At 48.3% G+C, this 25,209-nt stretch overlaps 1 protein-coding gene across 9 annotated transcripts in view; it reads right to left on the bottom strand.

Annotated features, from left to right (window-relative positions):
- Positions 1 to 22,794, bottom strand: part of LOC143423551 (rho guanine nucleotide exchange factor 17) — a 50,889-nt gene extending 28,095 nt beyond the window's left edge. For 7 of the 9 annotated variants that reach the window (XM_076894949.1, XM_076894952.1, XM_076894954.1 and 4 more), the window contains exons 1-6: positions 22,384 to 22,794; positions 12,331 to 12,511; positions 8,872 to 9,546; positions 7,589 to 7,828; positions 6,680 to 7,196; positions 946 to 1,365 (exon numbers count right to left, since the gene is read on the bottom strand). In XM_076894949.1, coding sequence (XP_076751064.1) covers positions 946 to 1,365; positions 6,680 to 7,196; positions 7,589 to 7,828; positions 8,872 to 9,546; positions 12,331 to 12,492 — 2,014 coding nt within the window. In that variant the 5' untranslated portion in view covers positions 12,493 to 12,511; positions 22,384 to 22,794. Of the gene's footprint in view, positions 1 to 945; positions 1,366 to 6,679; positions 7,197 to 7,588; positions 7,829 to 8,871; positions 9,547 to 12,330; positions 12,512 to 18,227; positions 18,243 to 18,851; positions 18,930 to 22,383 lie in introns of those variants that run through there. The other 2 variants (XM_076894950.1, XM_076894951.1) reach the window with 2 other exon arrangements.
- Between the last annotated feature and the right edge of the window lie 2,415 nt (positions 22,795 to 25,209).

Below are 25,209 nucleotides of genomic sequence, written 5' to 3'. Positions count from 1 at the left end.
AACTCAGTTTCCCCTAGCGTCCCCTTGGCCGTTTTCATGGCGAATCACGGCAGACGGATGCCGCTGGTGCGTTCGCCACGTTCAGGTAGCTCCGTGGACGGGTAGAACAGGCGTAAAATCATCAATGAAGACGGGTAGGACTCGATGACGTTGAAATTTCTATTTCGACCCTGGCACCCGCCGTTCCGAAAATAGAGGCACGCGAAATAAAGTGGAAACTTGGGCGCACCTTTGTACCCGCGTACTCCTGCCGGTGCACCAAAAATAGTCCTTCTTTCCCTGCCCGTCACCACGTACGGACGGGCGAAAATATTTGGCCGGCTCGTCCGGTTCGATTCCGATGCCCCAATACATCACCGGACACCCGGCCGACTTTCAACGAGCGATTCCTAATTCTTGCCACTCGATGCTCCCATAAACGTGTCAACGGATAACCGATAATTAAGAGCGGACCCGCGGGTCGTTGAATCTTTCGCGTGCCCCTCCCGAAAACGTTCCTCTATTAAGATGTGCCCGCGTGTCTGATAAGAGGCAGAGCCGTGTAACGAACGCTCGTGCGCGACGGTGCGCGCAGAGGAAGGGTGAACGGCGAACGCGCCATTCTGGCACGGATAAAGTCATTAAATTGAAATTACAAGCTGCGAGGATGTCGGACTTAGTAATATTATGCTGCCAATTCCCACCGACGAAATCGCCCGAATAACAAACTGTTGCTACATGGGAGGAGCGCGAGCTGTGTCAGCTGTTTTCCGCGTTGCGGGTGATCGTTCACTTTCGCGGTACCCGTTCCTCGCTTCCGTTTCCATTTCGCGTGTCGTTTGTCGGAATTCGGAATGCTTGAACGCGACAGATACTTCTATGGGACTACGATTGATTACGAACGCCCTGTTTTTTAATTACCTTGAGGAATTCGTTGCTTTAAGGGAAGTTGATAGAGTAGCTTACCTTTCTGCACGGTTTCCTCGATCTGAGCGTTTTCAACGAGAGGAAAAACAGGCTCGGTGGTGACGATCTCGATAGGAGGCACGTCTGCTTGCACCATATCGATTCGCGGCTCGTTGATCTCCGGAAGCGGTGGTTCCGGACTGGTGAGGGCACTGGAGGTCGCCAGACTGTCGGAACCATCGCTCCTCGGTCGGATCTCCTCGATGTTTCCGGTCTGAGGTACGCCCAAGCCTTCCGCGGAACCAACGGCGCTGTCGACGCTCGGCGTTGACGTCCTTGGACTCTGTCGATTGGGGCTGTTCTGTGGCGTCGAGACGACCGGACTGACGTCCCCTCGTCTTCTTGGTAACGTGCTCGCGCGGACATCTTTGCTCTCCGTGCGATTCGACGTGGCTATCGGCTGCACTTTCTGTCGATTGCCTGGAACAGGAGACTCGATTGTTACTTATCGAATATATTGCGGACGAGATATAAATTATAAGCGAACGAGTAACAATTTTACAAGTCGAGAAAGTTTGGTGGGCTATTAAAAAGAAAGATTATGTTTGAACGGAGTAATTAATTACATTGTATATAACGCATTTTATTAACGCAATAAAATGTAGAAGAACGTTATCCACAGCCCTCGCAACAATTGCTCCTCATCAGCCACCGTGCTTTACGTCGAAACGAAACTGCTCGCGCTCCCGAATAGAAAAGAAAGCAAAGAAAGAAGGCGGACGATAAAAAATAAACGTTCGCCGAATCGGCCATTTTCGAGCGTCTCTCCCAGCCCTGAATCATCCGGTCTTTAATCGAACTGTCTATCACGGGATACCTGGAACCACGTAGAAGAAATAAACACTCGAAGATCACGTAATACCGGCGAGAGAACGGGCATCGTAGACTTTTAGTGGTACCACGAGCAAATTTCCACACGCCAGTGGATACTGCGAGGTCATTGCGAAAAGCGAGAGACCGCGCGAGACAGAGAGAGGAAGTTCTAATTACCTCCACGAGTGTCAGGTAAGTTTGGCAGTCCTCTTAACACGACTAGGTGGACCATTCCAATAATAACAAACAGGACGTACGAGTGGGAACAAGTACGGAAATCTCAGCGATGTCTCCAAAGCTGTGCTACTGCAATTGCGATCGAATTCTGGCTAAGATATAGACCAATTAAGAGAGGGGCAGAGACGGATGAACTTAATGAGTGTTAAGGGAAATTATAAAAAGAATGAATGTGTATATTAAGAATTATAAAGAATTATGGTAAACGCCGGAGATTGGACGAAAAAATTACCAGTTGTAAATTATAGTAAATTGCAATCGATAATTCAGATTCTAAATAAATATACTGTCCTGATATACACGTTCCAAACGCACGTAGGAAATTTGTTCGCTGTCTAAGACAGCGCAGCACGTCCGTGTTACTAATTTGGCTCAAATTTTGTACATACTGCTGGCCGTATTTAACAACGTAATAAATTCGTGTCGCTAAAAATTTTCTACAGGTTCGTAGACTCGTCGCGTTTGATACTGTCTTTAACGGAAGATTGCCTATTTAATAATACTTCTTCTAAAACGGAACAAAAATTCGAATGCAAAATTTCTCAGCAACGAGACGAAAGAAGAAACAAGAAACTCGTTGACTCGATACAGAATCCGCAGATAATTACAACAAGTGTTATAAATCATCGGGAACGATCATTATGAATTCCACGTTACTACGGGCTTCCCGTAATTATCGTCTCAATAATTAAACGTCAAATTAACCGCTATGTAAATTCTTCCTTTGCGGTAAAACACACATCCGTTAATTTAGTTCGCAGCCGGGGGACGGGAAGACTTCTCACGTGCATAAATACCAGGACAAGAAAAATAGTGAAACCCGCGAATGCATAAGTACGCAATTACGGGCACACGATAAGATTGTACACTCGAGAATATTATCCATTCATATTCTCTTTTCGCTTTAATCAATATCAAGGAAAAAATAAAGACGTATCGTGTAATTTTAATGCTTCGTTTTGCACGCGCATTAGGTTCGTGCACGCGAAACTACCGTTCAGCCTAGAAAAGTTTGAATGAAATTATTCTTTTAATCACTGAATTTACTCGAAATAATTTCCATTCCTCTGACTGACGCTAAGCTATTGTAACTCAATCCGTATCGAACCTCCGAATAATTTTATTTACTCGAATTCATCGCACGTGAAACTAGTTTTCTGCTCGATATAGAAATCGCGACTGAAGAAGAGTTTCCACGATGTACGATAAATGCTTCCTTTCTCCGCGTTTCATTCTTGTTCGCAGTTAGCCAGGTCCATAATCAATTTCCCATGCGTCGCTCCTATTAGACCGACTCGTCGCCGGGAGCAACGTGATCGTCGACCTCGTGCTCGTAATCACTATCATCGCGACAACGATGATTCTTTTCGTTCGACCAGCGACGATAATCGGATAAAAGCGAATCTATTATCCCCACGGTGCTTTCTCTCGATCCCTTTCGCCCCTATTCCCGGTATCCGGTGTACCCCTGCCGTTAATAGCCGAGAGGATCCGTGGTCCGTGGCTGTATTTCAGAAGATACCTAGTTACACGTCCTCGTAAACCGTCTTCCAAGCGTAAAAGGTGTCCCGCGAGAGATTTGTTGGCGCGTTAGCGAGAAGCGTTTCCGGCTTGCGCCACGCACGCGATTCGTCGCGTTTCACGCCTTCGGCCTTGTTACGCATTGAGAAATCGGTGCTCCCCTTTGAATTTTTTATTCCATCCGATCCCATCGCTCGATTTTTTGACTGGCAACCGGATCAGCCGCGCGTCATGCAAATCGTGCCACGCGTTTGCCAAGATCCTCGTGATTTATCGTTCGATCGTTCGTGGAATTATGCAACGAGACCATTTCGTTATAGCACGGCCGATTACTTTTTATAATAGAGAGTGGAAGAAACGGCACGGACGAACATTTTTTCACGAGCCACGTCTCTGTAATGTATCAATCGGGTTTCGATAAATATTTCTGTTAAACCAAAGAGTTCCAGTCGCTGCCAAAGCACCTGATTCATACTTCGCAACTCTAGATAACTCAAGCTGACTGTACGAAAACTGTAAATCGCGAGTGATATAATCCCTGGCCGGGGGGGAACGATATCGATCGAGTCGCTTCGCGTAGCCGTGGAACAATTCGAAATAGATCATCAGCGGGCACAATGGTACTAATAGATCCACCGCGCAATACCTATTTAACAGAGAAGCATTTGCATGAGCACAAAAGGAGAAAGGACGAACCGTATCTTTCCTATCGCCGATACCACTCGGCTAACAATCATAGAACGCGGCAGAATTCGCTTAAATAATTACCTAGGCGAACAATACGCTTATTCGGGCCATGGACGCGAAATGCATTTATCTTTAAGGTCGTCCGCGATACGAGCCCGGCGGAAAGCGGTTCTCTAATGTCTCTCTTATTTCTAGTCCTTTATTATGAAACCGAAGCTGCGTCCGGTATGTAGTTCAGGGCTGTAACTACACCGCCCAGAGACGAAAGTCAATGTTACGCGGCCGCTCTGTTGGCGGAACGAAAAATCTGGATCCTTTAGAGAACCGTTCACTATTTTCGGATCCGCGTGTAAACTGTGTACAGACGTGTTACACTCTTCTCGTTTTTTTTTTTTCCGCGTCCCTCTCGCCCTCTCTTCCTCCAGACGAGAAGGTGAAACCGCCACATCCCGCTGCAGCGTCACGTGCACGTACGCGTGCAAGCGTATCACCTCGCGAGGTTCAAAGGGGTGGCTCGCGGAGAACGGAAACGGGCGAGGGCGCGCTACCAGCGGAGCGGTCGCGAGCCGTAAAGTTCCGCCAACCATTCGAACTTAATTAGAAACGACAAGTTCTTGAGAGCCTTGCTAGATTTCCAAGCATTTGATAAGCTTCTCCGAGGTTGCTGGTTAACTCGTAGCCGACGTGGAAACTCGTACGACCTATAATTTATATACGGTATATAACTCGTAGCGTTGATCACGGGCAGCGAGAGGTTTCGGTGTTGGAAAAGCGTTCGGTTACCCTCGAAAATTATTGGACTGGAATTTGCGAATAAAATGTAGCCGCGCCGCGTACCGCGAGCGAATTTAGGACGCACGCCTCTTTAACATGCGTGAAACTTATGTTAGAAAGCAGACCCGCGACCAGAAAGAGGAAGAGGGACGAACGGGGGAGGAGCAGAGATATTTGAGAGATCGAAATCGGGAAGGAGTACTTTCCACGCGTTTCTTAATAACGCAAAAGTGTCCCGCGAGATATTATCGCTGCTTTCACGGATTTAGATTGTCCCTATCCTCAGTTATACAAACCGACACCTACATGAATGTAATAATAGACATAATGGGTAGTGTTTATTTGGCGGGCCGCCATCACGTCGGAGTCTGCATTCTCGCGCCCGTATACCCACCCAGGCCCCGCTGGTCAATATTTACAAGTACACAACCCGGCCGTATACAAATCATATAATTAATCGACGACGTTTCCCCCAACGAAATTTCCGCGTTCGCGCGGCAAACCGTGGGACCATTTATCGTGCCACTCGAAACGAAAACGAAACGATACCGGATCGCGGCATTATCGTGTCCCGTTATGTAACTCGTACAGCTCGCATCTTACCACGGCGGCCTCCTCCTTTTTCCCTAGGCTTAGCGCACCTCGCGCTGGCAAATGAAGTTTGAAGATTGTTGCGGGATACGCGACTGCTATCTAACCTGAACGTTTCAGCTGGTCTCCCGTGGAAGATGCCCGATAAACAGCAGACCAGAAACAGATTTTTCATTCCCGTTAGAAGCGTCGAGATAATGGAAAGCCCTTAACGAAACGCGAAATGCCTCTGTCGCGATACGGCTATTTTCGAAATCTTATTTAGGGCCTTTCAGAGTGATACAGTTAGCGGTCGTGTATGAATTTATGAAACGTATGAGATACCTCGTCGACCGTTGCCAGCTAAATATCTTCGAAATGACTTATTTATTAATACCATTCTTGGATCGCGAAGGAATTCTGCGCGCGGCGTGAAATAAACTGCACAACGGCGAATAAAATACTATAACGCTCTGAGAACCGTTCGTGAAACGGATGTATGGGCTAAATGTATGCCATCGGCGTCAATTTCGTTTGGAAAAATTGTTCGCGTCGGGCAAACGCGAACAGGATGATGGTCTTCGAATTAACCGAAGCAATAACGCTCCGGTGAGGAAGTAAAGCGGAACCTTTTACGGGGAGTGACTAGTAGAACCAGTTCCGAGCAGGTGAAGACCCGAAAAGATAAACACGGAAACAAAGTACAATGAATGCTTTGGAGTAACTGTTCTTACGGTCGCTTCTGCTCCCACTGGTACGCCCATTCAAATGCCTCCCGTAGACTCCGCCGTTTCGCTTACGATCATTTGTACCTGTGGCTATGATAACCGCGAATAAAGTCCGCAAATCTATCGGTAACCACGTATTAGCTAATGATCACTCGGAATCCTGCTCGCTCATTGCGATTTCTATTTCCTCGGTACGATTGAAAAGCGGCGATGAGCAGCTCGATGAGTCTGCAAGTTTTTTACTATACCGCGCATAGCTCGAATGCTTTGTGCGAGACTCGGATACATTAATGCCAACAGGGGTGGCTGCTACAGGTTGGATTGTGAACAACATTATCCACGTAGTCGCGTTGTCTCGAGTTTAAGAGTTTCTACTTAATCGAAAACGATAGGAAACCGATTACCTTGACTAAAGTCCACCTGACTGAAGGAGGCACTCCGAAACGGCGCACTAGACTTGTGGAACGTAAGGAGAGGACCCCTTGGCTCCAATCTGGTGATCGCATCCCTCGCCTCGCCCTCGTTCCCTGCTCCGGATGTGGTGCTCAGGCTGTCGCACAAATCGTCCACACACGTGCCACTATCCACCACCGAATCACTGTACTGTCTCAGGTGTTTCGCCGCGTTCGCACTGGCGTTCAGCTCGTTTTTTATGTCACTTACGTCACCACTGTTCCTGTCGTGTTGCCTGACCGACCGCGAGGATCTCCTCGAGTCGGTGCACGGCTTCCTGTACGCCTCGTTACTCGACTCACTGAAACACTCGTCACCCACACTGTCACTCCGGCCGATCGTCTTCAGCTGGGGGTGCTGCGGGTACTGGGGGTGCTGGTTGCTCGACCCGTGACCGGTGCCCTCGCTGTACGTGTAGCTCCGACACGACGGACGACCGTCGCAGCGACCGCATCCTTGGTTCGTTGCCTGCGTCCAGGAAAAATTCCACATTTTTTCCCTCTTTCTCGAGAACCACAACGATATTTTCGCTGCGCAAAATTATGAGCCCGCCGAGTATTCCGAGCTAAGTGTTTCTCGTATTTCACCGGTCGCGGAGGAAGTGACTTTGTTTTCAAGTTATATATTACGAGCATGCTTTTTTAATGCTTTATTGGCGTGGCATATTCGATGTGAATTATTTCGTGTTCCCCGAGATATACGAATATAACGTTTTGCAATTCTTTCCGAATGACAAATTGTTGAAAGGAGTTTCTGCAATAAAATATTCGCTCCTCCGGACGTTAAGTATACCCTCGACATTCAAAATACAAGAGGCCGGGAAAGTTTAGTCACGACGGGAAAAAAATGGACCCCATTACCTGAGGATAATTTTGCGACGACGGTTGGTATCCGCTGGGCGGGGGTGGAGAAGACGCTTGAACCCTCGAAGGTCTTCTAGGTGGCGGTACCGGGGCTGGTCCTTTGAGTTTTTCAGTGAGCTCTCGAAGGCGCTCGGCCTTTTCGCTCCGGGGGCCGGAAGAGGACTTTTTGCCACTTCCTCCTCCGCCCCCGCTCCACCGGAACCTGTGCAATCGGTCCACCGCTATCACTGCTGGTTCCTGAATTGAAAAAAGAAAAGAATTCGTTCACCTTAGCTGGTATAAAATAGCCAAACGGAACGCTCCGCCTTCCACTGACGCGCGCGATCATCTCACGTTGGTCTCGAGATTAAAAATGAAACATTTTCGATACGGTTTGTTAGAGTTTTCGATTCTGTTCTTTCTCACGAGTTCTTTAAAGAACGTGCACTTGCGACCAGACCAATTTTTGGATCGACTGGTGCTGCGCAGCGTGCGCTGCCTCGTGCCTGCCGCGAGGGAAAAGACAGATGACGACCAAAATAGAATATCGTTCTTCGACTAGACACCTACGTATCGTACGTATATACACACGTACGAGTTTTCGATTCTCTAGATCCGTCAGACGACCAACGATCGGATCCTCTTCCCCTCCAAATTGTCGCGTCCCGTTGGAATTCGACACGGGCAAATTAACAGGTTCGAGCCGAGTTAACAGGTGAACCAGATTTAACAAAGCAAAGTCGTCTGTCGTTTGGGAATCGATCCAGTGGCTTGGCCAAGAATTGTCAAATCTATTTTTCCCGATCTATTAATGTTACCGTTTCCTGACAGTCGCAATGTCGCCGTGGTAATGTACGCCCGACGAAACGGTGTACAGACGGGGGGGAAAAGAAACGGCAGGAAATAAATAATAATCAACCTTCGCGAGGCCTTCCTCACTCCGCGCCCGTCGTTCCAGCCATTAAAAATACTACATCTCCGCCACTTGTAAGCCACCTCTCGAGCTTTGACACAAAGCGTCCTCCCAGGTCGAAGACACTTCGTCCCAAATTCCTACGAACCAGCTCACTCTTACGAAATCACAACAGTTTTTCTACGGCCTTCGAAGCATTCCTCCGTCCGACGGGTCACCGAAAATATCCTCCGCAGACGACTCGATCCCAGGATCCCGTCGTGCGCCACGTACATTAAAATCCATCCCCCATAATCGATATCCACGATCGACGGTAACAGCCGCGCGAAACGAGACCATCGGACCGAGTCGAGGCGAAACGGGGCTGTGATCGATCCCAATGAAATACCTGCAGCTTCAGCGTCTGATGCTTCGTCCACTGTGCTAGCTGGCGTGGCACCGAGACGGACTGCAGCGTCGGGACGGCGGTCGACGTGTTGAACGACGTCGAGGTGGATGGCGACGTGGACGACGGTACCGCCGCCGTTAGAGCCGCGGACGATTGTGCTTGATGGTGCTGGCCAGTGCTGTTCCCCACCGACGTTTGCAACGTCCCACGGTTATTATTAGAGTTCACCAACGTCGGTTGCGCCGACGTCGTTGGCGTCGTCAGCGTCGCCGGCTGTTCCACGCCGGCAACACGGCTGTTCGGAGACGCTTGTTGCCCAGGAAAAGGTGCCTGTCCACCGCCTACACCTCCAACGCCACCTCCAACTCCACCTACACCGCCTCCGCCGCCTGTTCCGCACGTCGTCGTCGTCGCCGCTGCCGACAACGACGACGACGACAACGGGTACACCGATGACGACGTAGCGACGGCCGTCGCCGACGGTGGGATCCGTGGCAACGGCAAACGCGAACGCGGCCCGATGCAACAACAATCGGCGATGCTCGTGCTCAACTCGAGCGCCGCGTTCTCCGGATACTTCTCCGTCAGCCTCTCGCGGGAGTCGCTCTCCCGGGAACTCCTCTTGCGACGTCTCTCCTGCGATTCTTCCCGCGAGTTCGAGGGCGGCAGACTTTCCTGAAATGAAACGATCGCTGTGAAACGATTGGACAGATTTTTTTTACGGTGATCTTTTGGTTGGTACAGTGACAAGACTTTCTCCAGTTTGTCCTGGATATTGTTCCCGCTAAGTGGTTTCGATTGATACGGTTTGGTATTGGGTACGTGGGTCTTTCGTGTCTGGGAACTGTGTTTCATGTTTGATATTGAGTCGAGAACTTTTTCTCCTCTGGTGAACGTTTAAAGAACCGATTGAGCATCGATCGATCTTTCGTTTATAATTACTCGAGAGCGCTCGCAGTCTAAATGAATACTTACGATAAATTACACGGTTCTCGTTCGAGAGATTGAAACACGGAAGACGACCGACTTGTACTCTAGTCTCGCGTCAAGTTCCGACTACAACTTGTTGGCTAATTATGTTAAAGAACACATGTTAACACCAGAAATAGAATCCAAAAAAAAAATGCTGAAGCTCTACATTGTCGTGTTACATGTTGCAGGGTCAGCGAAAAATCGGGTACACATGTCGTGCAATCGAGCAGTGTAATGTATCGTTTGGGATACACCTTGTTCGAATATTTCTAATTAATCGCGGACGTTCGCGTTCTTTCAATTAGAGAATATCCGCATCAAAGCTTACATTACACGTTTAATTGTGCAACTAATTAACTAACGCAAAAAATAGGGAACGGAGGTACTTTCAAGATATCTCAAGCTGTCCAGCGACCCAATCAAAAATACCATTTGAAAGGATGATATAATAAAGGGCTGTATCGGCCGTCTTTCCGCCTATCTGCTTCGGCATACGTATTAGCGATGCCACTTTTACTCGGTGAAGCAATACCTATACCTCTTAGTTTAATACAGCACGAAAGCAGCGGAACAAATGGGACCGTAAAGCCTATGAAGCGGCTTCGTATATAAAGAGACTGAAAGACTACTTCTTGTGATACCGCGTAAAACGAAACGTAGGAAGTAGAACTTGCCTGTACAAGGTAATTTTACCTTGCTCTTACGTACAAGGGAACACCTAACTTAAATCTTTTCAACAGAGTTTATACTCTCACCTAGTTCCACATTCAGAGGTATTAATTATCTTCATTTGATGCGGAAAATGACGTTACCATTCCTTGTACTAATTAAAGTATCCGCGATTGCGTCTCTGACCATAAGAAACGAGAAGCTTCTTCCATCGAGAGGTTTAAGAGATCCGAGATGTACGCGACTCTTCGATATGATTATTCGCGAGGTTTTATACGAGCGAACTGGTAAGTACGCGGTGCTAGAACGATCGTGGTAAAGAGGATCTCGGAGGAGACAATGGTGTTAAGGTGATGTGACGTTGTTTCTTCCCACGAACGAGCCCGAGATAAACTCCTCTGAAATAGATCTCTGACGCTTGTGTATGCAACATGGATGTACGGGGGATGTGCTGGAAAGTAGAACCATCTAATCTCCTTTCTCGAAATCCTCCCGAGATACCGAGATGCGTCCCGAAACGCCTGTTTCGATCTCCATTCTGACATTTTATGTTGAACGCCCGAGAACACGATACCACGTAGAAACGCTAAAAGGACGAAGATAAAGAAATACCTGCACTCGGTGTCGCAATAATTCCGCGGGAGAACTATGTTTATGCCGCGCTCGTGTCAGATATTCCGCCGGGGCGGATTATTAAAACACACTGACTAGCCCCGAGAAATTCTATTTATCTCGACCATTCGACGAAGGCGATTTTTCGGATTTAATATCTTCACTGGAATGTAAAGTCTACCTTTCAATTGAAAAGATTCCACTTCGTTTCAGCTACTTTGTATGCTCGGTTATCTCAAGTTGTTAGAGAGCTAAGCTACATTGCAGAATACGCTACGTTTCTAATTTATAAAGGTTGACTCGTACAACTTGCAACGATATTAAATACCTTCAGAATGTTGAAATATTTCATACTTGTACCGATGACAATAATCGAAATGATTCGCGAGCAAAGGGTTAGCGGCGCGGCTAAAATCGGAGTCGTCGGATCATCGGCTCTCGATCGACCGCGACGTATTTCGCGGCGGTTCGTCCCGATCGAAGCGGACTTGGCGACGATGTCGCGGGCTCCTGTCGCACGAGATTTTCACGTCGCTGCTACGTGTGCCGTGTGATGTCAACGTGGTTATTATTCCGGCCGGACGAGGACGGGCTGCGTGAAAAATAGGAAGAGGAAGAAAGAACGTACGAAGGGGGATGGCACGGAATCGGTCCGAGTCAGTGACTGGCGGTATTCTATTTGCGCGATCGCCTCTATATTTAGGATTTCCGACGTCTTCATTTTGCCCGCGCGAAAACGTCTCCTCTCTGTCGCGAATCCGTCGAAGGTCATCGCGACAGCCAACGGGGTTTGGATTCTTATTTGGCTGGACGCTGGCGCGTCGTCTTCGGGACCCGTTCCGCTTAAACCAATAAAATTTCGCTGGCAACGGCACCGTGAAATTTCAAAAATTTCATCTCTCTCCTGCCAAACCTCTTGGTGACGCAGTTCGCCAGAGGTACGCTTTTTGGATCGCGTTTGAATGCGAGGAACGCGATTCGTAATAATGGACCGTCGCGCGTCCGTGTTCGGATACGTGCCCTTTTTTGAACATCGTCAACGATGACAGAGCCGCGGCGGTATACTTTAATTAAGTACCTTGGCGAGTTATAGAACATCGATTGCTCGATCGATTCTTTGGCTACGACGATTCTCATTGGTATCCGACGTTTAAATAACGCGATACATTTTATTAAGGATTGCCCTGATTGAAAGAAACTTCTTACCTGTGAAAGTCTGAGACCGTATCTGGTACCACCCAGGACCACGTAACCACCGCCGACACTTCCCCCTGTCATGGCTCTTGCTGCACCCCCAAGCCATCCTCCGAATCCAGTTCCTCCTGCCTTCTCCGGCCCGCCACCCCCGTCTCCACCGACGCGGGGCATTCTTCATCCTCCCTTCACCCTGCGCAGAGATACCAGCCAAATTACATTTCGTTCTCCAGGGTGAATCCATTAAACGTGTTACTTAGTGGTTCGTTCGCTTCGTTTTCTGTTTCTTTTTTTTTTTTTCTCTCTCTCGTTCCTTCGTTAGCACGGTAATCAAGGTCGTTCGTTACTTTAATAGAGAGTTTGTCCTGGCAATGATCTTATTATGGTGCTTTTTCGCTGTGCTTTATGAACTCACGGGCCGCGTTATGACGTAAAGTGGACCTAAATTGTGTTTTGAGTAAATACGCCGGCCACGGTTTTACCGCCAGTTTCGAGAGAGGAAGCGAGTATAAATTACACGGGAACGCTTGACGTTCGACGGCTATTTTTCTTTCGTATTTTCCTTTTCATTAGTTTTCTGCAATAATATCGCTGATTAGAGCGCGATGATTTTTCTCGTTAATGATATCGATCTTTGCTTCTAATCATCGTATGTTACAATTTCAGGTACCGTGAAAAGTTGGCCGAAGAAAACAGTAAAAGCTTTCTAGAGAAACTGTTTGAATTATTATACGAATTAAATTGCATACAGGAGGAAATGGAATTTCAACGATCACGATAATAACACTCGACGATGATTCTTTCGTATTTCACAGCCGAACAGCGAAAAGGTACAGTGCACGATATTATTAATGTATCAAGCACGCGCATCTACTCGTCATCGGCCTCTTCAGCCTCCTGTATCGCGAACAAGACGCAATGGAATAAAACGCGAACAATTTCGATAACATCAGGACTTAATGGGCACTTTGTTCGCGGGGCCGAGCCTTGTAAACGTTTTCTTTTCTCACAGATTACGTTGATTTACAAAACAATATCGGAGCTTTCACCGCGTACATACGCAATACGTCTTCGAGTTACTTTAATGGAACTTTCTCGCGAATCCACGGGAATTTCATTCAGCAACGGCGACGCGGCGTAAATAAATAAAATCGTTCCCCGCGGTTATCAGGGAATGCGCAAACGTTCGCAGGAATTCAAGAAGCAATCGTCGTGCGTGCGTGCGTGCGTACGTGGGTGCGTGAGCTCGCATAAGTGTGGCACTTTAATCAGATCTATTCCTCTTATGAAAAATGTATGGAAACCATTCTGTCTAACCAATACTAATTTTTATGTTTAATTCATCGCGGCTCGCGTCGCGTCGATTTTTTGGAATTGAGAAAATTCAGTCCGGTAACGCGCGACGCAGGAAGAGCGCTTCATCGTTGTCTTTGAACCAAGAATTTCGGACGGGAGAATTTAGTGATTCAGTTTAATACAAAGTTAAGTAAATCATGCAATATTTCTTACGTATTTCTACATATTATTAAATATCAAACATTTACTAACTGTGATAAATATGTCGCGAGTATGTCGTGATAAATACGAATCGTGCCAATTTTCTTGGTTATTTCGATATACGTATCGTGTACATAAAATGCTACAAAAATATACCGAATGTTTCTCAACGGAAGATATTTTGTTCGAATATAGTCGCGCGTGGGTCCGTCGTGCCATAATAATTTCCATAATAATTATTTCCTCGATGCTAAATTTGGAGTACAATTTCACATTCATGAGAGAAAAATTGTTCGCGCAAGGCCAACAATTGTAAACTTTAACTGCGTCCAGCCTTATATACAACTAACGCCAATCGGAAACTGATATGACTAATGTCAATCGGAAACTGACGTCATCGAACCGTTACATCCGATTTAGGCGTCACTGGCGATTTCTGTACGGGAAAGGATAGCGTTTAACATTGTCAAAAATGGAATCGTTGTACTGTTAATTGAATCGAGAACGAAGGACACGTATGTTCTTCCTTTTAACGGGGAAAGACTGCCGGGGCATCGCGTGTTCGCAGTTATAATAGCAGCCGTTTTGCAGGAATTCGCACACCGATGATCAGGCGAAAATACGAGCTAGCATAAAACGTTAGCTACGTGTTTGTCATTATCGCTAAAGCGAAACGTAACGATTCGACCGAACGAATTAATCACGGGGAACGGAAATTGCCGTCGATAATCATGGTTCGTTCGTCGATGAATAATACACGAATAAATTGAAAATCCATAAACACCTACAGCTTTCTAGCGATGTGAATTATGTATTATTTATCCGGTACACGTTTAAATTTGAATTTATTCATAAAATGCAAACACGTACGCGGATAACAATTTTTCTGCCCCGCCGTTTACTTGTATAACGCCGATTTTTAACAGGTAAATACGATCGGTGAAAGAATTTCAGTTCCTCGACTGGGTACAATCGTCGGAAAGCTGGCTTCCATCTAAACAGTATCGCGATGGAGGCTTTATGGTTGCAAATATTGAGCGTTTATAAATACGCTATGTATATCTTTTCTATTTCCGAATGCTGAAGGCTAACTATATCGGAAGTTGAAGTGGCTCGTGCGTCTTCGCGGTGAGGGGATATTAAGAGTCCATCATCCAAATAATAATACGTATTATTAATTCGCTGTAACCGATTGATTCCTGCGTGTCGCGGGCAACCGAGCGATGGGCATTGTTTCTCCAAAACGTTGAATTATCGCGACGTTTCATTACCGCGAGAAGGGACGATGATCGCATCGTTTCGCCGTCTTCGTTCCATCGCGCGTACGAGGAATCGTCGTCGCGCTCGAACCCGCGACGGTTCAGATTTATACGTCGGATAAAAATCATCTCTCTTCCATTATTTCTGTTAGAAAACAAAAAAAAAAAAAACGGCGTTCCTTTATTCGCGTGTATGCAAATTACCCCGGGGATTGGACGCGGCGTTGCGGAATTTATGAACGGCCGCGGAACAGGTTGGGATTAACGAGAAATATTATTTCGATGCACCGTAAATCCTGGCCAGGCTATTCGATTTTCATCTAATGTGCTTTCTGTCAGATAGCAGTGATCGAGTGACATTCAATTCCCGCGGTGAGTTATTTCGCCCAGCCACGAGCATCGCCGCTCCCGATAACGGATGTTGAACCCGATTCGCCCGAATCGTGATAAGGTTCGCGATCAATGAAGTCGCGATCGTGTTGTTGCGCAAAAGTTGGATTCGCGAAAACGAACGGAGCGTCAGTTTTCCGGCGAACATTGTCAAAGCTGTCGGAACTGTCTTGCGAACGTGGCATGCGGACCTCTCCAAGCTTTTCAAGGGTATTTAATTGATAGCATTTGTAAAAAGAAAAATATCCAGCTGCACAGAGAAAGTCAAAAGACCAGAAGCAAGGACAGAGAAAATAGCAACGTACAAAAGAAGAGAGCAACCATCGCACCGCGTCGTGAACGCGAATTTTCCAAAGCGTGCTACCTCGAGAAGCCACCGACGTATTCCGCTGGAGAAAATGGTCGATTGGTCCACGGAAAGCGGCGTCTCTTTCGCACAGTCCCGCGTCCAATTGGCCGGAACGAATTGAACTTGTGCCAGGGTCGCGGCGAGGTGAATAAAGAGAAGGCGAGGAAGCCAAAGAAGCCTGGTGCGCGGCAGGATACCCGAGGGCGTTTTATTTCGCTTTCTTTTCGTTCCTCGAAGCCCAGCGGCCGCGATATTCTCGAATTCCGCGGCACTCACGGACGATGGTCCCGCGTGCGCGCGCGCTCCCACCTTCTTCCGAGAAGTCCTCGTCTTGGTTTATACCGGCACGTGGCATCGGTATCGCGCGACACCCGCGAATTAATTAAATTCAGAACGCGACATCGTGGCGCGGAATTTCGAACATCCTCCGCGTTCGAGCGGCTTGGGCCAGAAGGGCGGGAGGGCGGCTAGGGGCTAAGGAACTTTTCTCCTCAAGTTCGCAACGAGAACCCGTTCCACCTACGCGCCACGACACGGGAATTATGGAGCCGCGATTATTGATGTCGAAAACGACGTGGAAAAGAGGTCGTGAATCGCTTGGAAACCCTTGGTTGATGCGCCTTCTTCGAATCATAGGAAAAAGGGTTGACGATTGCGAGGTAAACATCGCGGAGTGAATCGAATAATCAAAGTTTTTTTTTGGGTTGCAAGAGTTGTCTCCAAAACGTAGTGGTCAGCGAAGATTCAACCCTAACGTGGTTAACTGCTGCATTTGCGAAATGTGGGGATGATTCTTTCGAAAGGACATAGCTACGGACACAAAGCTACGATGACAAGTGATAAAAAGAGAGAGCACGTAAATAGATTCCTATTTAAATACGTCGAATGTAAAAATACAAATTGGAAAATTGACAAGTACATCAATAGCCACTCGTAGGCCCCGTTCGCGTTCAATCTTCAAAAGCGTAGGTCCGCAAAAGTGCTTCAAAGCGGGAGGCGAGCTAGACACGTTCCCCGAAAATAGGTTTCATAAAGCTGTTGGAGCAATCGCCGAAAAATGCGCGGAATAGATTCGATTCCGAGTAAAGCATCCCGCGCGCAGGTGGCACACTTGGTAGAGCCATTTATTGGCACTCTGCCTGCCATGATTTTCGCTGGGAACCGGGCACCGGATTTGGATGATTCAACGATCAAAGGGAGAGAGGCATCGCGTACAATAAAGTGGCCTGGCACGCGGAAAATATACGAAAAACACGAGAGACAACGAACGTGACGTAAATATCGACGAAGCCGCGACGAACTCGTCTGCGTTTCGTCGCGGTCGTGTGTTCCAGACAAAGAGGACCGTGCAAAAATGTGCCCGAACGTCAGAATTCCGGGTATAATAAACAGAAATCCCTACGAAACGAAGTGCAGAAGGACACAGACGTCGATTCGTTTTCCTACGAACGCTATCGTTGATCGAGCGCTCGGGACGCGAAGTCAGCTTCTATTTTCATTCGTCAGATTTCATAAGAAAAAAAAGGAGGACGAGTCATCGGCTGGTCGGAGCGAAGAGACACTTTCGCGTCTAATTTTAATCCACGATCTTTCGGTGAAGACCAAAAGTCTTTCTTGGCACATGAAGACGCGGTACGAATAAGGAAAGCGTCGAAGAAAAAGAGGCGGCGGCATTCCGTTCCGGCGACGTTGTTTGCACAAGAGACGCAACGCGCCTTGGTGCAAACAACCGATAAACATGCACGATGCTTTGTCATCGCAATGTGCCAGAAACCGCCGTCGTTCGGTTTATTTGCGAAACGATAAGCCGCTGGGCCAGCCGCAACTCTTTCGCCAATTTCGTTCCTGCCCATCCTCCTCGTCCTTCTCGAGAAGTTCCACCTTCGCGCGCTTAAACGATCCGCTGGAGTTAGCCTCTATTACTTGTTTACCGATAGGCGATTATAAGAAGGACAGAAACATTTGCTTTCTGTTTCTTTTTCGACGGACTTGTTGAGAGAACGCTACCTTCGCATCGTTCTGTCGAGGAACGCCAACCCTTTTGTACCCCCTGTCTCACTTTCTCTCTCTTTCTCGAGGTTCTCTTTTCGGGGAAACGTCGCTAAAGATAGAGGACACGTTTTAACCTCTTAACACGAACACGTTCGTCGTTCGCCCCTAAGCTAGCCGCTCTCTATACGGCCCTAATTTGTCGCGACGATTCGAGAATCAGGCAGACTCGCGTCAATCACTTTTAATTGTCCCGAACATCTGCGCGATTGCGCGACTGCACACGTAGCCAGGCAATTGTACTCAATGATAAACAATGAACACGAGCGCGATAAAACGTCTCGCGTGCCTTTCCCTCGTTCGATCGATCGTTATCGCCGGCTTCTCTGAGGAACTCGTTCGACGCAGGCTTATCGACGATAAACTGTACTTACCCCCTTCCTTCTCGTAAATTACTTCCGTTGATAATATCGTCCATCTAATTGTCTCACTGCGAAAGTATAAACTCTCCTCCGCCTTCCATAGCGGCGTCCCGTTTTTCACAACACGCTCGTACCAGAATTACTAGTTAGCCGTTCGCGCGATTAACGAAGACTGTCGCACGGTCCACCGCGGAAACACACTCGCAACGTCAACAATATAAACTCGACCGAGGTGCACGCATTCTTTCGCAACCGTGGACCTTCGGCGCGGTGCGTCGAAAAGTGACAAACACCATCGCTCCAAAAATACGCGTCCTTTTATAATACAAAGAATCATGTACAGCGACGCGCCTCTAACTCCCGTTCAGCAAACATCCCGCATTCTGCGCCCAAGAATACACACGCGGGCCTGCATATATCCACACGTTCATCCGGCAGACGCGCCAAGCGGTTAAAGGGTTAAAGACGCACACCTACGTCCCGGCTGGCAAAAGGAGTCCGCGGAATACAAACAAAGGATCCCACCGTGGACCCGCCGCGTAGTCTATCATTAAAGCGCCGATCAGGCCGGTCACCCACGCGTCGACGAGGGGCCGCGGACCGTCGAACGCGTACTGGTTCGCTTACCGATTAATCAAGACAGCCACATGTCGTGGCGACGGCGACGATTCACCCGAGCGAGCCGAATTCACCCGAAGGGACCCTCCCTGCTTGTCGTGGATCTCTCTTGATGTCACACCACCGGTCACCCCGACGATGTCCTTCTATCGAGGCGTCTATCGACTCTCAAGGCCGCGTCGTCGATCGCGTTGCACGCGACGAGTCACACAGCGGCAACGAGGTGCATGATTTCGGTCTGTACGACGGGCGTGGCGTTCGCCAAAAACCTCTGTCGAGCACTGGCACCAGAGAGTACATGGGGAGCGAGACAGAACGTGGCAAGAGCAGAGCAACGGAGAGGATCGAAGAACCGCGGCCGGTTCGCGGATCAGGAATATGATGCCACCTTGGTGAAAGCCTCCGCGAAGAAGAGGCTCCCTTGCCGCACCGAGTGCCGCTCCCGCTAAGCGGAAGATTATCTAAATAGACTCCGTGCTACCAGGGAGTGGAGAGAGGGAGGACGGGATCGCGGGACGAGGGGAGGCCCGAAACGAGGCGGTATTTATACGTCGTGTCTTTTGGAGAGCCAGTGAATCCGCGACCAGGAACATCCCTCCGCGTGGGACTCCGAGGAGGGGACACCGGATATCGTGGATCTTTCGTGTTTACTGGCCTCCGAGGAGTTCGACTTTTCAGCGTAGTTGGACCGGATCACCGAGTGGGAGAGATTCTGGTGTACACACCGCGTGCATTTAGATCTGTGACGAGCAACCGGCGACGCGATCACGATTTCTCGGTGCTGGTCGCTCGACTCGCTTAGACTGTACAACTTTTACGTTACGGCGCGGTGTTTGAACGTACAATTTGTATAGTTGTAGGCAAAGCTCGTGTAGTTTTAGATTAGATAATACCGTAGAAAGGCTTGTATCGGTGGTAGCGGAAAAAAAGGTTGCTCATCGTTGATATAGATAACAGGGACACTTCGAGTAAAATCGGAGTTTGATAATTAGAGCATTAAGATGTTATCTGGTTCTTCTGGTTGAGGAGGTGCGGGGAATTTTAATATTCCATATGATTGTACGTTTTGTACATTTCGAGTGTTCCATATTTTTCCGGGGAGTTGTATGTATAATTTAATCCGCTTATTATAAATTTCCGTGGTACGCGATCGAAAAATTCATTTATTAATCGCATCGTCGATAAAAGAACTCTGCAAATATTTATGAAGGTTCTTTGAGTTCAAGCATTTCCAAAGAACAAAAAGATAATTAATAAGCTGAACATAATTGGGAATGTCGCAGTTGTATATTATCCGTCTATGCGCGATCGTATTTCTGATTCCTTTCCGTTCTATCGATAATTATCGTTCGCCGCGGAAACCTAAAATCCTAGCGCCGTCCATTCGTGCAATAACCGAGCTGAACCAGTAGCCAAAGAGAATTAGAATTATCGTCGGGTAAATAAATTTACTACCACGGCGCTGGTTAGGTATTCGTAATTGGTAGATCATCGAACGTTACGTTTGCACGTGAAAAAGAGAGAGAGACAGAGAGAAAAAAAAACGGAGTTATCACGCGAGTGACGCCGGACTTCGTTAAATTGATTCTTCACGCACGATTAAACAGGGATACCGTGCTAATGATCAGCACGAAATAATTCACTGTTGCAGCGAATCCTTGTTGCGATTTCCATTACTCCAATGAGATTTCCAGTATCTATAAATATCGGAATTCATGGAGGACGGAGATCCTCTTTCCTGCGATATTTCCACGAATTAAAAGCGTTTCGCGTACGCGAAAATTTATTATCCGATAACTGAACGGCGTCCCAACTGCACCGGCGTCGATGTGAAAAATCGCGTTCGAATATTTTCGCACCTGTCTTCACACAGCTGCCAAAACCGATCGCCGTTCGTACCGCCGCGCGGAATTCCTCGGTCGATGGCGTAACAGCGAACACAATCGTCGAAAAACACGTCTTGTGGCATTCGTTTAGCCAACAGCGAGAAATAATGTACATATAAGAGCGAAAGAATTCGATCTTATTTACGTTTACCGTGCACGGAAACCGAGCAGGTGTTGCTCGTAAGTTCCAGAGAGAATTAAATAGTAGATACGAAGGAACAATCGAAATGCGTTCAGTGGCCGTTAGTATTTAGACGCGTTGCAATTCAGATTAGGACCAAATACGATTACAAGTTTCTAATTTCACTTCGCTTCGTCTCGTTTATATATACCGTGGCTCAACTATGCAAATAGTTATTAAACAGAACGTTATTTCAATACTGCGTTTAGAAATGAGCGAAACCAACGGTCTACGAGCAAACGCGAGCAAAGGTAACCGTGGATCGCGCGTTGCGTCACGGGCAACGATACTTTTTATTATATCGCTCGAATTAAAAAGAAGAGAGGAAGAAAAATGGCACGTGCATCGAAGCGATTCACCACGCGTCCGTACGTGTTCTTTTATCGTCCCGGGGATCAAGATTCGTCCTGGATTTTCGCGCGATTTATTGTCCCCACGGTGATCCTCTATGAAACGAGGAGTAAAAACGTGGCAGCGCCCGTTACGGCTCATCGTATCAGCGCAACGTAATGGGCCACGACGTTAGAGAGGACGGAAGAGCGAAGGAGAGAAAGGGAGGCGAGGCGTGCACACGCATCCTCGTGCACAATGCCCTCGGACTTCGTTCTTACCCTCGAGAGGATCGCGACGAGGAGCAGAGCAGGGCTTCCGGCATCGCCGAGATTACCCGGCGAACTTCGACTTTCACCGATCGAGAAAAAGTCCCGATCTTTTCCTGCTCGAACAACGGCCCCGTGGTGCAGCGCGGGACGATCGAACATTATATTCATAAATAGCGGCCCAACGTGCACCATTGTACTTTCTCGTGTGGTTATCGTTGCCGAGCTAGTTCCACGGAAGGATACGGTTCGTGATTCTGGTGCACACCGGGGGGAGATTTTAACAGGTGGAATTATTATTTGTACATGCATCCAGCCTCGATCCCGAGATAGCGGGAGGTAGATGGGAAGAGTGGATTTTCTTTCGCGAACGTATGACGGGGCTATCGAATAAGCTATTGCTCGGGATCGACGTTTGATCAACTCCTGCTAGGAGTCGATCGACCGGCGATCAACCTTTTGATTAACGTTTGGCTTCGGGGAGAGATGTATCGCGATCGAGTTGCACTTTAAAGGGGTAATTCTAGCAGGTGATTTATTTTAATTGAGACGTTCCTAAGAATGGAAAACGTGGCTCGTATTTTTAACACTGGGACGTGGAGGGTACCGCGTTGTAATTCGTGCACGTCGCTCGTTCCAAATGGAACCCGTCCTGTATTTTAATTTAATCCCGTGACTAGTTTCTCTTAAATAATTCTGCATATTTATAAATTTATAAATTCCACTTCAGTCCATTCTGAAATATTTCTGTAGAAGCACGTATCAGCTCGGCTAATGCAAATAATTAAAAATCCATAAGCTGATAAACGATGTAACCAGAAATGTTTGTAGTCGTCGACTCGCAGTAAAGATTGCGTGAAACGGCGTGTACTCACTCCTGCAAGGGTTCGAAAACGCTTCCCTGGATGACATCCACGTAATTCCGCTCGAGAAAGTATTCCCGTTCGATGGACGCGCAGATATCCATAACAAGCACTTCCTCGAACCGGTGATGTTTCGTGCACAAAGAATTATCATCGACGGATTTCCACCGCGATGATACTAGCCGGAGAACAGAACCACCACGCGTAGCAAATCGGAGCGGAGATTTTCCTGGCCGTTTAAACCAGTCGCGGCGTACGTCGTTCCCGTGCGATCGTTGAATCGGCGTCGCCCGATCACATACATTACTCGGGAGTAACGCAACACGGATAACGATAATAAATGTTCCACAAATCTAGACGCTCCAGTTCTGTCTTCGATCGAACCGGCTCTTTCTAAATCGATTTCAGAATCGAAACGTCCCGTTCGAAAAGGCACGCTGCTTTCTGGCTCGATCGGAGCGGCTCGGCCACGATCGGCGATTTATCGAAAACTTTTCACCACGCTGAAATCGACCGAGGCGAAATCGAGATTTCGCGCAGTTCCGCGGGAAGCCTTATCTCGACGAGATAATATTATCATAATATTGTATTTATACGTGTACACGAGGAGTTTCGTTCTGCAGATCGCGGACGATAAACAGATCTTCGTAACGGCGAACGAAATGTTCCCCGTTCCCGTTTCGGACCACTAGCTTCGGGAGAGGTAATCTTAAAGTCAATGTGACTAGATTAGCAGATCACGAATTGATTTTTTTCACCCACGAACGAGGAACAGGAACGCGCACGCATGCACGGCCGTATACGTACAGGGAGGATTCGCGCGCGTGCGAACACATGTACAGGCATCAAGCTGGGAGCATTCTTCACGATTCCTCGGGCACGCGAGATCGCTTTCCTCCGATCTTAATTAATCACGAATGCACTTGGAATTAAACGCACGGGATGCAATCGCACATGGCGACCATCCGAGAGAGCACTTTCACTCGAGGACTTTTTTTCGCGGACGGATCGATTTTTGGCTGCCACCTTAATTGATCACGAGATCGGGAGAATCGAACGCTACGGCCGACAGTCCGTGAAACGAGGAACGCGCGACGCGAGCCGCACCGCGATAAAAATATTTTTCCTTCCCACTGGCTTCGGCGGTTTTATCTTAATCGGCCGTAAGTGCACACGTATTTCGTTTATCAGTTCGCGAGAAACGACACCGTGAACGGTTTGATTCGCTCGACGAGCTCGGGCCCCTGTTGCAATGGGAACATTAATCTCGTCCACTTACTGGACGCGGAATTGTATTCCGTAACAGTAGCATATTAAAGATGCTAATGCGAACCACTTAAACCAGTTTCAGCGAAGAAACCGAGCCATTCCGTTCGTTCTCCAAGGGACGATCGATCGATTAATTACTCACGCAGAACGGAGCCTCTCGCTAATCGGCGAGAACGAAATGTCTGCTTTCCCCGTCAGAAATGTTCGAGCTTTCCTTCTCCGAGAAGCTTTCGGTTTCTAACGGCCACAGCTCGATCCTCATCCTCTGAACCACTTAACCTCTCCCGATCTCCCACCGTCCACGCTAACCAGTCTAAACTCTGCTCGTGCGCACGTACCTACCGGACCTTGCACAGGATGCACCCGACGTCGGCGATCGCGAATCTCGTCCACGAAAATACGGAGCACCGAACCACAACCGATACCGCATCCGCGAACACACCTCTCGGCGAGACACTCCGCCGTGACTTCTATCCGAAAATCCGCTGACCCACCCAGGAGGGGCCGTAAATCCTGTTCCGGCCGATGGATCATCCGCGTGCCGCGGTATTTCTCAGCCCGGTGCACGAATTTTCAGGTCCAGCAGGCAGAAAGAGGCACGCACCTTGGGATATCCCTCGTCCGGTCGGTGAAGTTCAGTCGACGATCGTTCCACCGAGAGACGAGTCGCGTTCTAGCCGTGTCCAGCGGGCAGACCAGGTCCGAATTAGCTGCGAGACCGCCGGTGGAATCGGTGCGGCAAAGAGCACAGCCAGTGTCGAGGACGACGACGGCGACGATGAGCAAGTGTGCTCCACGGATCCAGACGGTTGGGACCGCTCGGCGACGCTCAACCGTTCTGGTGTAATCGAGGCGATATACACACGGCCAATGCGGTTTCACGGCAGAGAAAGAGAAGGAGCGATCGCACGAGAGAGAAAGAGAGAGAAAGAGAGAGAGAGAGGGAAAGAGAGAGAGAGAGAGGGGGACAGAAAGAAAGATAGAAGGGTTACATCAGATCACCGAGACACGCTGCACGTTTCACAGCCGAGACGACAGACCGATCGAGAACGGATCTCTGGTGTTCGGTTGGGCCGCGCGAACGTCGACGGCGACGACGAGTTGGAGGCCGATAAATGGGCGTCCGGATCCAGCTGGGCACCACGAAGCTGGTCCGATTCGACACGAGAGACCATGGCGTATGTGCACGAGCCGAGCCGGACCGCCACGGCACGAACCGATGCGAAGGAAACCTTCAACGTCGCGAGAGAGTGTGCGAGAAAGACCCGAACGGGGCCCAATCTCACTAGAGGGGACCTCTATAGCGCCTTTCCCCTAACTCCGTACACCGCTGCGCTCGACGTCTGCGTGCGACCGTCGGAATTCACTCCTCATCGCGTTTCTGAAACTCTTTCTCTGTTCGTCTTCGTATCAAACTTCTGTTTCATCGAATCGTTGTTTTATTTTACTTTTTTCTCCTTAATCGAAGTGCGATTCGGTTTCTGAGACTGACTCGATGTGAAGGGTGCAGTTGTACTGTATCGTGTGACGCTGCGTGTTTTCGAGTAAAAGTTGTTCGAACGACACTTT

This window comes from Xylocopa sonorina, chromosome 5 (genome assembly GCF_050948175.1).
Source record: "Xylocopa sonorina isolate GNS202 chromosome 5, iyXylSono1_principal, whole genome shotgun sequence".
NCBI lineage: Eukaryota > Metazoa > Arthropoda > Insecta > Hymenoptera > Apidae > Xylocopa > Xylocopa sonorina.
This window is presented reverse-complemented; position numbering and strand designations above follow the sequence as displayed.